Genomic DNA, 20,390 nt, shown 5'->3' on the forward strand with positions numbered 1-20,390 from the left:
CAAAGACTTCACACCAGATTTCGGTAAACATTAGCAAAGTTACCATTGCAACCACAGCTGGCAGATGAAGGCTATGCTAGGTTGGTAGCAAAATTCAGAAACAACTCAAAAAATGTTCATGCTTCAGGGTTCCTTGCATAACGCTTACTGCACAGGAAAGGACAGGTAAATGCTACATGCAATTGAGGTTGGTAGCTGACTTGAAGTGAGCCAGAAGACCCTCATGCTAATGGTTAGAAATGTGATGCCCTCAAGTCCCTCCACTGCTGAAACAGCACACTGAAACACTGTTAGTGACTGATATCCTGGCATGGTTAATCAGATGATGATCAGCTGTGATAGAAATGAAGGATGGGACTGAGTCTGAGTCAGTCTGCAAACATATAGGAAATATGTGGGAAACAGGGCATAACTATGGCCTCCAACATCACATCAGACTAAGAAATTGGTCAAAAGGCAACAGAATCATTGCTGTTGTTCAGACAGTTACAAGTGTGACTCAAGCAGAGCCCTGTTAAAGTGGTACAGTTAATGAATCAGTGTAAAAGTTTAAAAATAAGTAAAGGAAAAGGCCAGGATATATCCAATTGCTTTTTTAAATCTCCCAGCTTAGTTTTTTGAGTGATTCACCTTTTCCTTTGACGTACTTTGATATACACTGTAGGTGACTATTGTTGACAGACAAGCAGTGACATTGTACAAATACTGAATACTCAGTCAGGGAGGAGAAGGGCACAGAGGGCAGATTTTCTGTTTACTGCGAATTCAGTTTGTAGATATTGATATTATGTATTCCCAAAGGAGACACAGAGACGGATGCAGGTTTAGAGTTAATTACAAAAACCAAAAACTATAACTGAGGGAAAGCAGAGCTTAGTAGGAGATGGGGCAGTGGGCAAAATCCAGGGAGGAAAACTGGGTCTAATGAAGGTAGCTTCATTACCTATATGGAATTCACATTCAAGATACAATAAGACACAAAACAATGACTGTGTCTTATGGATTTAATGAGTGTGGGTTTGAGGCTGGCATGTGCTGCCATGTGCAGCCATGTGCTGTTTGGTGGCTTCTCCTTGCAACATTGGGTGAAAACCCTGCTGAGGCCTACAAGGCAGAAAGCAACAGTTTGAGTACAAGGATTAATTGATTGGACTTCATTTATAACTGAATGCCTGTAGAAGTGGGTGTGGGGCATTGTTTTGATAATGCATAAATTGAAAAGCGTGACATGACTCACCTGTCTTTTGTCACTGCAGGTGTTCCAGCCAAAGAGTCCCCATGGGCTGGAACATCTTTTTAAAGGTTCCGGGAGGAACCAAGTGTAGGTGAGGAGAGGGTGAGAAGAAATCTCTTCAGGTGATAAAATAAATGTATTGCTTGATGAGGATGTTGGTAGTCGTTTTTCGGAAATGGATATCCAGTTTTAATGTTTGTTATTATAGTTAAAATTAAAGACATTGCGTTTTTGGGAAATTCTTGTGTTTGATTATTTTGGTTAACCCTTATGTTGGTAGGCCTGAGGGGCTGATTAGGGGGATGCCTATAAAAGACTGGCAGTTGAGTGAGAGCGAGGAGAGAGGAAAGGAGCGACACAACACACCAGTTAACCACCTTTGCTATTTGTGTTCTTTTAATGTGAATGTTGGTGAACAAATGCCAGGTTGACCTGCATCTTATCTCGCCTCAAGCCTCCTGTTTTATCCAACTGTAAAACAGTCATCCTAACACTGAGGTGTGATGGGGAAGCAGTCTGAGTGAGGATTTACAGAACTGGAGGTAATAGCAGGGCTACAAGCAGAAAGAAACACACGAGGAAAAGAAACTGAACAGATAGCATGAGTGGATTTACAATAAACTGGTGGAGAGCGGAGGGAGAGATTGGTCTTTAAACTGCAGGTGTTGGGAGTGGCAGTTAGTGAGGATGAGCTGCAGGTGTGTCAGGAGCACGTTAGCAGGCACTGTCAGCTGAAGATCAGGCATTAGACAGGACAACAGGCTTAGAAATAGACATCACTCATGTCAACTGATATAGGAACATGAGAGATGTTGGCCATAAACTGACATAAATAGCATTTTTGTGAGACAGTGTTCTGTTGTTGACCTTTAATCTTTCAGACATTTGTGTGTTTTGTCATCATTAACAAATTAATTTGACGTGATCTCATAAAACAAAGCCAAAAACATGTTTTGTTAGGTCACAGTGACCTTGACCTTTGACCATCAAAATCTACTCAGTTCATCCTTGAGTCTATGTCAACATTTATGCCAAATTTGAAAGAATTCTCTCAAGCCTTTCTTGAAATATCTGACTATTAGGAATGAGCCTGACCTTTGACCTTCAGTGTTATACCTTGGATACATGTCATCACTTAATAATTTTATCTCAGTTGGTTTTGTTTAACGCTTTGTCATAATTAATGTGAATTCTTGAGTCATAGACAAAAACATGTTTTGACATCATTTGACCTTTGACCTTCAAAATCGAATCAGTTAATGTCCAAGTCTAAGTGGATGTTTAAATTCTTGAGGTGTGGCATAAATGTGAAGAAATTCCCTCAGGACTTTCTTGAGGTATGACATTCACAGTTTGCCTTTAACTAGTACATTCATTATATTTGTAAAAAGGATTCATTGCAGTTCTTGTGAGCCAGGTTGCATCCTCTCTCCCATGTGAGTGACATGCTCACCCCTCATGTCACCTCAGCCAACAGCCAATAGGATGTTACGGCTATTGGTAGTGTATCTGACTGTAGTGGAGAGGAGACTGAAGCTGTGGGAGATACAGAGCTGCACAGAATATGCATGGAATGTGTTATATGTGAGGCAGTGCTCAATAAAGACGTCAAACTACAGTGGCATCTCCTCGTGTTTCTGACCGAACACATTGCAGTGGAACAGCACAATAACCATCCTAACATTGGATAGTGAGAAGATCCTAAAATCACTATGACAATATTTATATGAAAATATGTATTTATATTTACATATACATACTGCAAATAAAACGAATTGACTGCTATGACAGGATGCTATAGTGATTAAATTGATTCCTGAATTGATTTTAGGCAAAGTAATTCAATAACATTCGAGTTTAATCACTTGAAAATGCATAAATCTGTATGAAATATGAATTTTTTTGTCACACACACTTACACACACTCTCCGTTAATGGACCCCACGGATGCAAATTTACACACTGCAGTACCCACCAATGACCACTGGGGACGCTGTCCGACACACACTTTGTGTGAAGTCAGACTCCATGGGGTCCATTTTTTTTTTTCAAGAAAATTGCACCAGGCATGTCAGGAGGCCATTTTCTATTGATTGCAATGCTTGTGCCTGTGGGGCCCCGGTTTTGGGCCCCACGGGAAAAATTGGACCCCACGGCGTGAGTGATTTGTCAGGTTGTGGACCCCATCGAGATATAAATACAAACGCACACACACACACACACACACACACACACACACACACACACACACACACACACACACACACACACACACACACACACAACATCAACAACTGTCTTGTCTGATCTTTCTGTCTTCTTCCCCCTCCCTAGCTTGAGGATTTTATAATTCTCTCCGGACGAAGAGCGTCGCATCTTTTAAGGAGGCACAGGTCAGAAACTCTACTCCTCTCCCTCCCTCCCCCCTGTTTGCTGCAGACCGCTATGGACCTGCATGCTTCAACACGAATGCCGCATGCTTCTCCAATCCCCCCGTAACCACCTTGGGGCTATGCTCTTTTTTTTGTTTCCCCTGCATGACCACACCTGGGCAACCCAGCTCCTGATTTTATTCCTCTTTGCTTTATTGCTTCTGGAAAAAAAAGATTTTTTATTTTATTTTGATGTTGTCCTTTTCCACCAATCCTTCCCTATGGCATTCACAATGTGATTTGGCGTTTCTTTCCGCTTTCATTTTTGGTTCCCTTGTTTTTTGTCAGCTTGGACGCCAACTGCTGGTCTGTGTTGTCTAAATTACTGTATATCAAATAGTGTTTATAGCGATAAGGATTGTGTGCACACACAGCTGCCTGCTTCAGGAGGCCTTCTGGACAGCTTTGCTCTTTGGCTTTGCTTTGAAATGACTTAGTCCCTCCTTCAGACAGTGATTGTCCTGTCACAGCTTAGCAACCGTAACTAGGCACGGACGGTCTGTCAAGCTTTGCATTTCTTCAAATGCCAAAGTCGTATCCATGTGGCTCTAGTAAGAGCAAAACTTGGCATCTAAAGAGATGGAGTGTGGTGTCTTTTTATCACCTTTCTGAAACCAGAGGAGTCAGGAAAGGACAAAACTGTTGTTTGCCTTCTCTAATGTGAGCTGCAAATGTGAGCATACTAACTACCTTGCTGCTTAATTCTCCTAGGCAAGGAGTCGGTTGTGAGTGTAATATGTTCATAGGGGAACCAAGATGCCACTATATCAAAATTCTTTAGATTAGCAGCTCTATATTTGGTTTGGGTAACTTTACACTCAAGCAGCTAAATAACCTGTTACCCAAGATAGCCTTACATTTCTAAAAGTATCCTAAATGTGTTCACATTCAGAGTTCTTTCTCTTGTAAAAGAAAAGAAGATGAAAAATGGTTGGGAAAATTGTTTTCTAGAACAAGCGTTCTTATTAATATATAAAGAAAAATATTATGTGAAATTTTGTTTATGATAGTAAACTAGAATGTGGTTTCCCTTTTACAAACAGCCAAGGCTGTACATGCAGCAGGGAATAGAAAAGTCCTATTCACAATGTTTTTATAGCTTAAATACACACAGTCTGCTCAAAGTTGCACTACAGGTAGTAAGAAATGTACAGTGAATGTTGCAAAATATCAGCTGGCTGCATGGATTAAAGCCACACAAGCTTCACACATAACAAACTGTAAATACAGGATGTCAGACAGGCACATCATGAAAAGAGATCCTGAACACCTGTTCTATGCCTTTTCTTTCCACTGGACAATCATAAGATTAACGGCATCATCAACCCATAGAGGTGGATCAGTCTGCACACTCAAAGTCTAAATACACATCAGATTATTTGGCAGACCATTGAATACAGGAGCTAATAAATGTTTGCTGTCATTATTAAAAAGCCTTATAAAATGGGTGTTTATTCCTGTAGTTGTAGTTCAAAACTACCTCGACTAGATATGTGAAGCTAATGGCTAATTCCACACTCAGATGAATGCAGCTTAAAGCACACATGTTGTTATTGCATCATGTCAGCGCAGTTTGTTTTCTACAGCTGCCTGTGCACGGATCTCACTCATGACATTGTTTTGAAACCCATCTATCGGGTTTACTAGTTGAGCAATGCTGCTGTTTGCCTTGTCGTCTACATGGGTCATCAACAGGTGAGGTTAGTATGATCATGTATGTGCAATCAGTTGCATATTGAAAAACCTTCTATATGGCTACAAAATAAAAATTAAAAATTAGCCTAGAGACAGTTTTTAACTAACTTCGAGTTCATGTTAGTTAGCTAACTGCTAATTAAATATGCCTTTCTACTAATAAAATCAACCAGGGATAGAAAATCAACTTTTTACTTGTGAAATCAAGACACCAGCGTTTCAAAAATTACCACAAATCCACAAGTGCTAAATCTGCCACTGTGGGTGTAAACTGTGCTGCGCAAGAGTAGAATGCTTGACCTAAATCTGCCGGCCAGATCACGAGAAATCGGTGTGATAGGTGTTTAAAGTTTTAGACTTGGCTTTGTGTTGTTTATCCCTCTCTGTGCTGCGAAGGAAACGGTGCAATTAGTGTTTTATGTAGTGGTATGCCAAGTTCAGGGGGACACACTGTTGGTGTTGTGGCAGCCTGTGGGTGATGGGGTGAGTTTTCACACAGCACTCCAAAGGAGGTTTTTGTGTCGGCCAGCCAAAATTACCACCATGAAATCAGAGCCTGCTGAAGACTGCATTGAGAGAAAAGCAGAGGAGAAAGGAGTCCTCTTTAAAAGCAGAAAGAGTAGGAGAAAATATAGTAGGGCTGATGTTTACAGCTCCTTCAAATGTTCCTTGACTGGTGGGAAAGCCTAGTAACCGTAATTTGAAAGACAGTTGGTTTGGTTTCTTTATTTATCCCATCATATTCTTTCTTTGCTGCACAAAAAAATCTGATAAGTTTCTGCAATCATGTAGATGTTTACCCCATGTTAGTTGATTTAAAACCCAGACCATAGATATATTCCACTTTCTGAGTTGAAATCACCTGCCGTTTTCTGTCGCTGTTTAAAAAAAACTACTACCAATGCGACTACCATTCACTAACTTGGAACTGCAAGGCCTTCAGCTGGGGGACCACAAGACCTTCAGCTGGGCTTTTGCAGCTTCCCAAAATAGTCCCACATTATACGCCCCAAGGCCTAGCCGGCATCACAGTAGCCTCAAGGAAATTACATCAAGTGAAAGGTTTATGACTTAGCTGTGAGTGGTGGCTTCCATGTGACCCCAGGCAGTGTTATGGATTATCAGACCTCAAGCAATGTGACAAAACTTAAATATTTCCCTGGATTTGAAGAGTAGTGCCACATGTGAGCATAGCTTAGTTTTGGAAGTGAGCGCTTTTACTTCAGGGAATATCTTTTCTTATCCTTATCCCTACATGTGCATTATTAGTAATATTAGCATTTGCATCTTACACACTATTCTTGTAATGACAGTGCAAGGCGCTTTTGGTACAGTAGTAATACTATAGTTGTCTTCAGGTGACTGCTTACCTTAGTACATGTCTGAATGTTGACAAAAAAGAAATGTTCAGATTTGTAAAAGCGGCTTCTTTGGGTGATCCCCAAAACTAAAGTTCTTGTTCTTTTTGCCAATGCAGATGTCAATAGTAAAACTCCTCCATGTTTCCCTCCTTTTAATTAAAAGTAAAAGAGCCTGGTGATTATGTTTTCATGTTAGACTACAGAGGCACATTCAGTACTTGGACAGGGAACACCACACAGTAATCCTTGTTCCTCTAGTTAGCGTACTTCACTTGCCTGTATGTTTATAGGGAAGTTTTTCAGCCTTACCAGAGCCATGTGACTCAGGGAAAGGGCGTGTTGTTTTTAAAAAGCTTGCCATCGGCAGACTAAATATACCCTTTACTGGACCTGACCCCTCATTTGCCTTTGCTGTGGCCACTTTAGGTCGACATGCTAGCTCAGCAGGGGCCCTACAACCAGTAATTATATAGGAGGGTTTCCATTTTACATCCCCTGTATAGTGTTGCCTTCACACAAGCTCTTTTCCTCAATTTAGACATCTGGGTTGTCATTGATGGTGTACCTCCGTTTTAATTCTACCTACTTCATCTCTGTCACCAGAAATAGTTTTTTAGCCTGTTGCACATCAGAAATGAGCACCTTGTCATCATTCAGCCTTAAGCGTGAGTTATTATTGTGAATGTACTAAATCATATTAATCCTTGATCTGGCTTTTTTAAACTCGAACCTTTCCTCCCATCTGTCATCCGCTGGTTTCACCATGGATAATGTACAGTGACTGCTGCATCATCTGTTGCAGTTTTTAGATGATTTTCTCCATATGACCAACAGTCAGCTGTGCGGCCGAGGTTGTACAGCTGTTCACCGGATTTCAGAGGACTTTATGTTAACATGATGGGCTTTGACTCGGTGGCTTTACACGTCTAAACTAAAAGCTGATGTCTATCCTCTGTGAATTCCAGATGGTTTGGACCATAACTGCAGTTTAAACTGTTTCGGGACTGCAGCCAATGATTATTGCCATCGTCATCTATTCTGTTAAATATCTTTGTGATAAATTCATGAGTTGTTTGATCTATCAAATGCAGAGAGCGTTCATCAGTGTTTCTAAAGAGGACGTCCTTGATGTCTTGTTTTGTCCACAATGCAATAATGTACAGTTTGCTGTCAAAGAAAAGTAAAGAAACCAAACCAATTAAATTTAAGAGGACTGAATCAGAGAATTTTCAATTTTCTTTCTATCATGTGTTCATTCATCCCAAACAGCTGAACAAATCACACAGTTTCAGAAAGTAAAGGGAACCAACCAATTTTACGCATCAGAATCGGTCTTCAGGTCTTGGAGAAGTACAACTACATATATGGAAAGACAGTTTATAGTGACTCCGGATGAACATAAATTGTCAGCTCAAGGTGTACATTTGCTGCTATTAGCATAAAACATCCAAATATCAGACTGAAGTTGCAGTCAGACAGTTCTAAAATGATCTCATATGTCTTTTTCTGAAGACTTTCCCTTGACATTGATTGAAATGTCAGTAGGTCTAGGAAAGATGTGAATGTTATGCTAATAGAATCCAACTGCAGACGGTTACTTAATCGTGCCAGTGGATGCTGTCGTTGTGGGTCTGTCATGCATTTAGATGATTTCTTTTGTGTTTTTCAGGGCCAATATGGATACTGATTAAAAATAAGCAAGGAGACTGATAGCTGATATTTGGAACTGATATATATTTGCAAATATGGTTTAACAGAATCTCCAACAACTATTTTTGTTGAAATGACCTTGTTTATTTAGGTTTAACATTTGTTTAATTAAAAGAAACATTTATCCTTTCATGTTGATTGGTTACAAGACAGCAGTGAGAGGCAATCAGACATTGTTCTAAACCAAACTGTGGTGACTGCACAGAGACTTAGACAGCTGCATTAGAGGCAAAGTTGTGCATTTTTAAATATATTTGTTTGTTTTGGAATTGGTTTAAAAGAAAAGAAAAATAATGAAACTAATAATTGGAAAAATGCTGAATATGTGATCTGATAATTGCCAAGACTGATAATTGACTTCTGCCGTGGATGGTGCAATGATTTGAATGTTGCTGCTGCAGGGAATAGTGGGACAGTTTAATCTATTTTCCTTTTGTCAAGGATGGGCCAGTGCATCACATGCTAAATCCAGTTTTGTAAAAAAGGAAACATTGAAGCACTTTTCCGTAGCAGTTAGAGCATTTAACCAGCTCCTGTCATGGCTGCTAAATACATATTCTGGGTCATTTCACTCAGTTTCACTCACCTTTCTAAGTGAAGACAAATATTCAACCACAGCATGACTGTCAGTGGCTTAGATTACACTTTGGTAATGACGGTAGCAGATTTTCCCAAAGAATACATGGCATTTAAAAAAAACCATCTGTGGTTCTGCCATCAGTTTTAAACCTATTTGTTTTAATTTGTCTTCCAATGTCATAACATTGTAACGTTAAGTTAGCGGACTACTCTTTTAAAATGCTGCCTGCAAGTAGCATAAAACTGGGAACAAAATGTAGCTCTTGATCATCAGATGGAAGTGTAATAGTCAGCTGGAGCTGTACAGCCAGTAGCTTAGCCAATACTGAGAGACTGTAAAACCTTGGCTGTCTATACTCAGAATGTCAAAAACAGTTCATCAGCCAGTGGGCAAATGCAACCCAAAACTGTGATGCAGCTGGCAGTATTTTAAGACGTGCTCTTGGTCCCTGTCAGGTCTCATAAGTGGGATTTGATGCCCACAGTTGGCATTATCATGTGTACATGTGAGTAAGCTCGAGTCGCTGCCACATCTATAGCCAAACTCCATTAATCTGTAAATGACATCGGAGCAGACATCTGTCCCCATCAGTGTGTCTTCCTCTGTGCTCTCGGTATTTTGTTTCATATCATGGTTCTCTCTCTCACTCGCTTCTTCATACAGGCCCGGTGGCAAATAACTAACCAACCCCAGAGTCATAGTGTTAAGCAACTAGAAGAACAAGGAGTCCTGCAACAGATGGTTCGGTCATTTAGACAAGAAAATGTCAGCAAATAGCACACAACTGGCCCTTACAAGTCACCTGACCTCTGGTGACATTTTAAAATGTCTTGTTTTGTTCCAATCAACAAGGGCAAAATTTTTTTTTGTTTAAGGAAACTGTTATTTATTGACATTTAAGGTGCTAGAACTAGTGAATTGTGGCCAAAATAAGATGTGGATTAATTTTGTATAATTTGCTAATTAACTAATTGTTTGATCTGCAGTTGATTAAAATCAAAATTGCTTTAATAAGATTGTCAACTGGTGGCCCTCCTCATAGACTAATGTTTTGTGAATGAACGCACTGGGTGCCTTCATCCAGATTATCATGATTAATTTATGCAGCAATATCTTGTGACAGTCACGTTATTTGCATTATTACCAGTTCTGACATAAACCAATTGGACAGGACTATTAGAAAACCTTCAGTAAAGCAGTCGGATATTAATGAGCTGTTGCTGCTGGGTTATCATCATTCCTGCTGCTGGGTTATCATCATTCCTGCAGCTAGGTGGGTACTGTACAGATGGTCCTGCTGATTAAGTCAGCCATCATAAGAAAGTATAGAGACTTTCATTGTTGGTCTCAGTAACGCTCCTGGGTCAAATGAGACCTTGACAACCTGTGAAAGTTATATTTACTAAGAGGAAGATGAACAGCTTTGAGCAAAGTTTGTGTGCAGCACAGCAGAAGCCAAAAGACATGCTTTTTTTCCACAACATGATCTCCTTATAGCATGTTTCCCATTACACAGCTTGTTTGTGCATGGTCAGGCACATTGGTATTATAGCAACAGACAGAGCAGAAAAAATAAGTCGCAGCCTCTTGGCATGCCGCAGCAAAAGGAAGAAGAGCATCTCTGTGCATTGATGCTGATGATGAGTGAGTACATGGAAAAGAGAGCCAGTGAGGGGAAAAAGAAGTGAGGGGTTGGAGCTGTTGGCAGGCACTGAATGTCCAACTCCTTCACATCTCGCTCTGTATCCTCGACTCACTCTCTGCTCACAGGATGCAGAGCTTCTTGTCTGCGCTCTCTGCATTGGAAATGAAGTGGCAAGTGGTGAAGTCGCCATGTGGTACTGCGTGACGGGTCTGCTCAGCATTTCATTAGGAAATTAGATTGGAGCCAGCTGATCCAAATTGATCATGAGGGAAGCCGAGTCTGGTTCTGGCTGACTTTGCCCAGGAGCTGATCATATACGTTCAGATCATATGTTTGCTTCACAGTGATTCATCAGAGCGACAAGTTGAAAGAGAAACACCTTTTGAAGTGTTTATAAGATGGCAAAGAGGTAAAGCAGCGGGATAATCAGTCGCAGTCAGGTGGGAATACATGAGAGCAAGCAAGGTTTTGCTGCACCACATAATCAGATTTGTCTTCACCACAGTTTCACACGCGAATGAAAGTCTATATTTAGTATTATAGTCTGCTTAGATTCATATCTTCACCATTCAGAGAAAAGGGTTTTTTTCTTAGGATTTTTCCCCCATTGATTACAGACTAATAGATTTTTTTTGTTTACACGTATTGCTTGCCTAAAAAAACAATTGTGGGCTAATTTTTCTCTGCAATATGAAGTCTCGCACCTCTATGGCTATAAGTAAAGAGAACTCAAAAATACAGTGTTTGGTGTATGTCAGGGTTATTCCATTAAATTATAGATAAACAAAAGAAAAGACAGATCTGGAAGGTCTTTCTTCATTTTAAAGAAAACCTTTAAATTTTATTTTGCAAAAATTGAAAAAACCTTGAATCCACACGTATAACATTTTTCTTATTGCCCACAGATATTAGCAACACTCTACATACTTTACAATTGTGCATAACTCTGCATACTACACATTTAAGTTTTTACATTTTTAGTTTGTTTCCATACATGTCTGGCAGTTGCTCTGTGTAAACACCACCTGCAGTTCAATCCAGTTCACCCGTTGTTACTTATTCAGTGAATCAGTATGATGACTATCTTCAATCAAAATGAACTGATTTCTTGCCCCCAATAATTTGTGTTAATTTTCTCTCTTTCACACTCGATACATTGAAAATTGCCCTGCACAGATAGGCTGAGCTCCAGTTTCCCCCTCTCTGTCCCCTGTCAGCGGGCAGCCTGCCAATATCTGTGCCCAGTTAACAGCACAGTGCTGGGAACCCCAAGGCCCCAAGCAGGTGTCAACCTCCCTGCCCAGCCAAAGGAGCTGAGAGGGGAACACAAAAGACTCAAAGAGACCTGCCAGCATGGTAACCGTCTTAAATGTCCCAGGCCAGTATGGCCACTCCTCTAAATCTCTCAGCAGCATAGGGTAGCTGCCAGTGTGCTCTTTCTGCTACTGTAACTCTGACTCTCAAAGGTTTTGAAGCTTAAGCGTTGCTCTAAATGGGGGTCAGAATGGTAAGAGGGCCTCAGAAGTGTGAAGATAGAGCATTGACTCTAGCTGGGATTTAATTTTTGGAATTTGGAACAAAAGAAAATTTTCCAAAGGACTGAAACAGAAATTTAGTGTGCCTGGGGTCTTCATAGTGCAGTCTGCATTGTTATCTCGTCCGTTCACACTGTTGCTATTTCAGTCCCTTTCTGCCTCTCTTTAACAGGGACAGTTTCTGCTGCTCTCATCACACAGTTTGTGCATCTTTTTTATGGGATGCTTCCAGATCTCATGGGCTCCTGTGATCTTTGAAAACACTGCCTTGGCTCAGGGGTTTCCTCATGGCTAAGCTGTCCTGGCATTTAGATTGGCAAGACTGTAGACAAACGAGATGAGAGGGAGAAGTGATGCCTTTCTCTCCTTTCTCTCTCTCTATTCATTGTTAACTACTCTGTAGTGATGATGTGGATGTGATGGGGGTGGAGTGGAGTGGGGGCTACCCTCATCTTCAGTAAACAATAGGTCCTTGTGTATTTGACCCCCTCTTTAGCAGAGTGGAGTCCATGGCGAGGCCTGAAGCCGGGATGGAATTCCATCTTTGCCAGATTTTGTCAGTGGAAACCCTCACAATAAAAGAAAAAAAAAACAATCCTAGTATTAGGAGGGTCATGGCCTTTGGGGCCATTTGTTCTCATTTACAACCAAATCAATAATCAATTACCATTCTCCCTCTTTTTCTCTAGCTGTGGTGGGCCTCATTGATTGTCTATATGTGCTGTGCCATACAATATACCTCCCCCTCTGCTGGGTAACTGATTACTAACCTATATTTGAGTGACGTGAACCACAATGGTGCTAGTAGGTCATTAAAAAGTAGTTGACAATGATTTATCTGTTCCATGAGCTCAAAATATGCTCTCTAATTTTTGTTAAGATAACAAATGAAGACAAATGACCCAATAAAACGGTAAAACACTGTACATGCTCCTTGTAGAATAGTGTCTTGTATGCTAATTTTTTTCATGAGTTTTTACTGTCAGTCACTTGATTTAATCCCCGTCTTACACGACATACGATAACCTTTAATCGCATTCTCAGTGTGACTGGTCCACCCATTTTGTGGAGCTGTTGTGCGGGTACTTCAGCTTCTCTTGATGTGGTAAGAACCAGAATAACCTGCTTTGTGCCAGATCGGTTTACTCCCTAAGAGGAGTGCATGCAAACCACCTGACCAGCCAAACCCACCTGCCTCATGTTTATTCCAGCAACACTGGTCTTGACTTTAGCATGCGGGCGGCACATAGCTTCGTCAGCAGTCATCTCCAGAAATGTAAAAGCCAACTTCGTCTGTGTTCAACGAGTACAAAGCTCTAGTTGTGCTGCCACCGTCCAACACTCCTGTTTTCACATGATTGGATCAAGAGAAAGGAAGCACTAGAGCTTTACAATTGAATTATGTCAGTTAATCACTTTTCGAGCTAATGCCTTTTCAGTGGTAAAAATGTTCATAGAGTAAAAGAAGGTAATCAGTCTTCCGTCCGTGTCAGGATGAATTCGGTTGACAGTCGTGAAAATCAACCTCAAGATTATTTTGCGTGTGCCCTGCGTGGTACGGCACAGTGCATGTATTACAAACAGGATTGGGAACAGATTTAGAGATTTATTTTAATATTTTACTTAAGCTACAAAGCTTGTGCTTTTCACCCCAGCTTTTCTGCTGACCTAAAACTGCCAACTTGTAACATGGTTTGTTAAACTGTGAGATATTAACCACAGCAAAAAGGCAAGTAACAAACATAATTTTGTTGTTTTATATCATTTCTATAGCTTAACGCCAGAGACGAAAAGCCGACTATAAATAGGATATGTAAGGTTTATTGAACGTGACAACCTGAACCAGCTAAGGTGTGTCTGGATAAGTTAAACGCTTTCATAAATGACACTGAGCAGCTTAATGGGGTCTTTATCTGAAGTGAATAAACCAGGCGAGAGCTGCTAGAAGGCAGAAAGATCACAATGCTCTGATACAAATTGTCAAATGGAAAAAGACACCCGCATCTGATAAGAGCTGATAGCTACCAGGAATGCTGTCATCGTTACGGTCATTGTCGTCATCGTCACCCGAGGCAAAAGGATACACCTACTACTGTGTCTCAACAATTACGCAGCATAGGATGGCATTTTCGTGAGCCTGAGGTGGTAAATCTTCACATAACACGCAGCAATTAATGAAGATGTCATACCACAGTCATAATAACACACACCACATGCTCCATTACACAGATGAATTTATTTGCATGCCAGAGTATCGTCCCGGCTGGGTGTGTGTGTTTGTTTTCGTGCTCATTACAAACAAGAGCAGGCAGTTTTCTGCCATTGCGGGTCATGTTTGTTCGGGACCTGTACAGATGCTGCATCCCTTCCTCTCCGTCCTCCTCACTGTCCCGTCTGTTATCTTATTCAAGTAAGACTCCATGTCCATCTGTTTTCCCGCTTTGTTATTTAACCCTGCATTTCCCCAGGTCCCAAAAGCAGGCAGTCATTTACAAGATAGCCTTTTAGTTATGCGCTGGGATGGAAGTAAAGGGATTTGGAATTGCACATGGCAGCATTGTCTCTGTTGTGACAGAGTTCAGCATCATTTTACATAACACTAGTGAGAGTTTGCTTACTTCCTGATGTGTAGATGACTTTTGCAGGGCCCAGCTGGCAAACAAAAAAAACAGCATTTTTTTTTTTTTTTTTTTTTTTTTTAAAGTGAAACACAAACACGTCCAGATGTTTCACGTGATATTAAAAACTCTCCTGTTTTCACACACATCCAAATCCGGATGAATGCCTTAAGTGGTATGTTAAAACTGCTTGTTTTGTATGAGTCCAAAACTCAGAAATATTTCATTTATTGTCATGTGTATGTATATAAGTCAAAGTAGCAGCTAATCCTTCCAAATGGTTATTTTCTTGGCTTGTATAATAACTGAAGAGAATAATCGATTCGCTAATTGTTGCAGATCTAGTGTGATGCAGGAGGAATAGCCTTTTTTCTTTGCTCAATGTGTTCTTAATGTGTGAAATATTTGTATTTCTAATGTGAAAACATTAAAAGTGGGTGGGTGGAGGGTGTTTACTGCACAGGTTCTGGCCAAAATATCTTTTTTTTGCTGATTTTATTCAAACGCTTGTGACTTTCTGTACTAACCTAATTGATGCAAAAGAGGATCAATCAGTCCTGCCAGCTTTCAGTATCAGGGATTTGATGCCTGTCCCTTTTCAGCGTTCGTGCTGTGAGATTAGATCAGCCGATGAGGAACTCAACATCCGCGTGAAATACTTTGTCAGTGCAGCTTTTGGTTTGCTGCTTCAGTTTCATCTTTGTGTGTGCTTGCAGAGGAAACTTCACAGTTCCGAAGTTATCAGAGTCTAATATGGGATTTGGCGTACTGGGAGTGTTTCTGGGGCTGCTCCTGGAGGTCTCCACCCATGGACCCCACGCCGTGCCTCGAACATCCTGGAGGCACCAAGGTAAGCCTTAAAGGAGTTGTATTTAAACAAACAGTTGACTGGTATTTTCTATTATCACAAATTTCTCCATCCAAATCATATTAACCAAACTACTATGTCAGCCATTACAGCCAGTTATGTGTATAAATGAGTAATAGTGCAACTAAATGAGCAAATGAAAGACATCAGTTTTGACGCTAAAGGGATTTATAATATGTCAAGCAATGAAATATGAAATTAATTATTAAATGTTTACCATTAAAGCCTACCATCAACCCTATACTGCTACCTCCTTTTTACAATAAGCCCCTCCTTATTTCTGGTAAATGTTCCTACCAGTTCCCAGTGCTGATTTAAATTGAAACTTTGCATGAACAATGCACTCACGTTTGAAAGCACTCAGTAGGGGAAGTCATGCTTGTTAGTCAACTCTGGTATTTATGAGCTTACATGATCTGAAAACGAGAAACGTGAGAGCGTAGTGTAAAGTTCAATCGCTTCACTGGAAATGAAGGCGAAACGGAACTTTCACCTTTTATGGATCTGTGTAATTTATCAAAGCTCTCTTTTAAGTCAGTGTATCAAGTTCACAATTGACTGCTCGGTAGCACCTGTTGCCTAATTTTATCTCAGAAGAACGGCTCTCAGTCTCACCACAAGCTCTCAAGTTAGAGCACTTTTGTGTCAGGTGGAAGTTCTATTTGCATACCGCCGTTTACAGAAATAGCTCAAGTAACTCAGCCTGTGTGTGGGAACGAGCACAGCTCACCCTTTAACAAAGTTTGTGCACTCACTGTGGCCCAGTCACTGTTTCAGTCAGTCACTCAGTCAGGGTATTTGCTTTCATCATTGTGGTGTTTATGACCCGGCACCTGCAACCCGAACCCAGTTGCACCTGGCACAACCAGTGCCATCCAAAACACAAACTCTTCACTAAGTTTTCCCATCAATCACAACACAACATATGTACAATGAGAGACACACTTATATAATGGTAATGTGTTGTACTTTGAGAGGCACAAGCATATCTGAATCTGTGTTTAAGGGTTCAGTTAGTCAGTCACAGAGAAGAAATCTTTGCTTGTGTTGGTTTTTAGTGTGCACCCCTGATGAGGGTTAATACAGCTTTAAAGCTAAAAACTTCAATAACCCTCGAAACCCCAAAACCCACCAGTGGGTTTGCAAAGCATGTTATCTTCAAAAAATGGTTAAAGTGACACTATTTGTCAGAGCTAGAAACTGCAAAAACACAAAAAATAATCAGATTTTCAACTACATCAGAACTAGTCATCTGTGACGCACCATTCTATCTGAAAATGTAATCAAATCTAAATTTAGAATTATGACATTTCATTAAAATCACTTGATTCATTTAAACATTTTTGAAAAGTAAACTATTTGCGCTAATCAGATTCTGTAAAAAATAAAAAAAATTGCTCTCCTCTGTGCAGCTACAAAACTATTAGTGACAGAACTGCGAACAACAAATAATGCCTTAAAAATTCAGGAACTTTTTAGCTAAACTGGAATGAACTGCAGGCTGTCTTTACACAGATAAGACAGGAGAAAAGTACTGAAACTAATTAAAAAGGTAGTAATAGTTATATATCTGTAGTATGTAAAGTCACTGAGGACACGTTTTTTTCAGGTTTTATAATTTACAGCATTATTGTAATTATGCTGCACAAAAGACACTTTTGAGTTCTCTGTACTTCTAGCCATGGTTTAGCTGTTTCCATAGAGGTGCAGGACTTGCAGTGACAAATGAGTCCACAATAAGTTAAAATGTGACTGGAGCAAAGAACGACCAGAAGCTGTTTGGGGTACAGAGGGTATCGGTTTTTGGCCTCTTGGGGGCAGCAGAAACACACTGCAAACACAATATTGATATATAATCAGTTTATCAAGGCGTTACAGTGAAGTTGTTAGCAAACCAGCAGCTATTTATACATCCAATAGATGCTGAGGAACATTATTTAGCTGCCAGGCATTTGACAGTGTCCATCAACTGGCTGCTAACTTTGTCAGTTTGTCACTAAGTTGGTCGTGCAATGAGATGAAAATTACTAAAACTCTACAGAGCTGATGCAAACTACAGACTTGACGAAGAATAATCTTTATAATTATCTAGATGTTCCTTTGATCTGTTAGTAATGAAAAAAATGTCACTCGCAGCAGCTTCAAATTAAATTCTGATTACTGTTTAATTCTGATGTTGATGAATCAGACATGGTGTGTTTACTTTATCTTTGTTCTGGGTGTTTGAACTAAAGCGATCAAATGGTTTTCTGCTCAGATTTAGATCTGATGGAGTTTTCGGAGCCGGGCATCTTCAACTACTCCACGTTACTGCTGAGTGAGGAAAGAGACGCACTGTATGTGGGAGCAAGAGAGGCCATCTTTCAGCTCAGCAAGAAAAATGTGACAGTCAAAAACAACAAGGTATGAAAATACGAATTAAATATGTGATAACAAGAGGAAAAAATACTTTTGATTAATACTGACTGTGATTTTTTTTTCCCCACTATCTTCAGGTTCTGTGGACAGTTGCAGACAACCCCATGATGATGTGCACACTCAAAGGAAAATCAAAAGAGGTTAGTTTGTTAATTCAGATTTATATTCAAGTTGTTTGATCTGTCTTGATGAATGAAAAATCTATAATAAATTCACATAATGTTTCTTTTCAGAGGGATTGTCTAAACTACATTCGAGTGCTTCAAGTTGTAGACGATGAGCGGCTGTATGTCTGCGGCACACACGCTTTTCAGCCGCAGTGCGATTACTTGGTAGGTTGATGCCCAATGCCTCCTCGACTGGGGACGCCATGCTGCACAAATAAACATGTGCTCAGACTTGCCGATCGACGTCGCGACCTTTAACTGAGTATAATCTGCTCTTTCAGAACCTCGGCAGCTTCTCACTGGACGGTCGACCTGAAGACGGCCGAGGGAAGTGCTCCTTTGACCCCTCGCAAAGCTTTACTACTGTCATGGTTGGTAAGTGGGAGGCCGATTTTTATCTTATTCCACAAAGAGCTTTCTGGGTTGTCCGCCCTGCAGTAAAATATATAGTAATGCCCAGTAATCTCTGTTGTTTTATGGGGACTGAGTGGATAGTAATGTTGTTGTTTTATTCTCTGTTTTTCCATCAGATGGAGAGTTGTACTCAGGGACAGCTTATAACTTCTTAGGAAGTGAACCGATTATTTCCAGATACTCTCCATCCCAGTCCCTGCTGAGGACAGAGTATTCCACGTCATGGCTCAATGGTGAGTTAGGAAAATATGTGACACATGTCCATGCTACATCAAATGAAACTTATTTAAATTGTTGGCTTGTCCCCAGATATCAGAATTGGGGCTGATTGGGGCATATTTTAATGGATCTATATAAAGCCATTCGAAATCTGATCCTTTCTTTACTGAACAGTGTTTTCACCACCTTGTGTTGCAGCGCTGCTCAGATATCTTAACGTGTGAACATTTTACTCTCATGTGTAGCTTCTGAGCGATTTATTTCCGACATAGTAGTTAAACCGATTTAAATCTATTTTCAGTTATTCTTCTGTCGTGTGAGCAAAGGGCAGTGTGAAAAACATTCAGCTAGTTGATTCTCATCACTAACATGCTGTGACTGCTGAACTGCTAACTATCAGCACCCACTTATTATAGTTAATGTTGGAGGTGATTTGCTGGCAGGCCAAAATTAAACTAGTTGGTTCTCTGGATATAGCCAGCTGGTGTCTCTACACAGCCAAATAATGTTTGTGAGGGAAGAAATTCCACTCTCTGATCCATCTATAGCAAAACATTTAGGTGTGGCAGAGTTGATGCATATTTATTCAACATTTAAGTGCAGAATTGGAGGTCGATCGATATGTTTTTTTCAGGGCAGATACCGATTATTAGCAACCAAGGAGACCAAGAACTGACACACATTTGCAATAAAAATTAAATATTGATTTATGCTTCAGTGTCGGCTAGTAATCGTGACGTTTAATCAGATGCGGTTGGTGAGACACTGCTCAAGATCACAGACTACAGACAGAATAAGGATTTTGACCTTGAATTGGAGTCTTCAGGATTTCATACTAAACAAGAAAAGCACTCAGAGCACAGCAATCCGCCAAGGCTGCTCAGTTGTTGTATGATTTCCGACGGCTGAAATCTTGAAAAAATTTGTGACAGAAATCATGGCACCGTAGAATGTGGCCATTTAATATAGATGTACCCATAAACAGGCATGTGTTATGCATGTGTATGTTATGTACAGATACCGAATTACATGACCAACTATGTAGCGGGCAGCGGGAATTGATGGGACTTGGAAACACCCCCACAATTTAATCAATTGTTCCTTGTATCGTTTCTGATGGACAAGTCCCGATAAGTCCACAGCGGTCGATTTGTAGTAGGATCGCAATCATGTGATCATCAGCAGGCAGCTGACGTAGTGTTCACTTGTAGTCATAGTTAGTGACGCATACAGAAATCTTTAACAAATCTGTGTATCCAGACTATAAGCCGCATCACTGCCAAAATCTAATCAATTGGTATTTGTGTAATTTCTGACCTTTCCTGAAAATTTCATCCAAATCCATTAGTCCATTTTTGAGTAATGTTGCTAACAGACAGACAAACAGACGGATAAACCAACGTCGATCATCACATACTCCTTGGTGGAGTAACAAGGAACCAATACTGTCATCTTGCTGGGATGGACTTTCTGTATCATTATCCTTCATTAGAA

General features: G+C 40.3%; 1 protein-coding gene across 6 annotated transcripts in view; it reads left to right on the top strand.

The window, feature by feature from the left end:
• The window catches only part of sema4d (sema domain, immunoglobulin domain (Ig), transmembrane domain (TM) and short cytoplasmic domain, (semaphorin) 4D), a 52,775-nt gene that overhangs the window by 21,844 nt on the left and 10,541 nt on the right, over positions 1-20,390 (top strand). For 4 of the 6 annotated variants that reach the window (XM_035941284.2, XM_035941285.2, XM_035941282.2 and 1 more), the window contains exons 3-8: positions 15,527-15,660; positions 17,936-18,081; positions 18,174-18,236; positions 18,330-18,428; positions 18,545-18,638; positions 18,794-18,910. In XM_035941284.2, the coding sequence (XP_035797177.1) occupies positions 15,527-15,660; positions 17,936-18,081; positions 18,174-18,236; positions 18,330-18,428; positions 18,545-18,638; positions 18,794-18,910 (653 nt within the window). Of the gene's footprint in view, positions 1-3,568; positions 3,628-15,526; positions 15,661-17,935; positions 18,082-18,173; positions 18,237-18,329; positions 18,429-18,544; positions 18,639-18,793; positions 18,911-20,390 lie in introns of all 6 variants that reach the window. The other 2 variants (XM_023294801.3, XM_055019113.1) reach the window with 1 other exon arrangement.

This window comes from Amphiprion ocellaris, chromosome 17 (assembly GCF_022539595.1).
Source record: "Amphiprion ocellaris isolate individual 3 ecotype Okinawa chromosome 17, ASM2253959v1, whole genome shotgun sequence".
NCBI classification, from domain to species: domain Eukaryota; kingdom Metazoa; phylum Chordata; class Actinopteri; family Pomacentridae; genus Amphiprion; species Amphiprion ocellaris.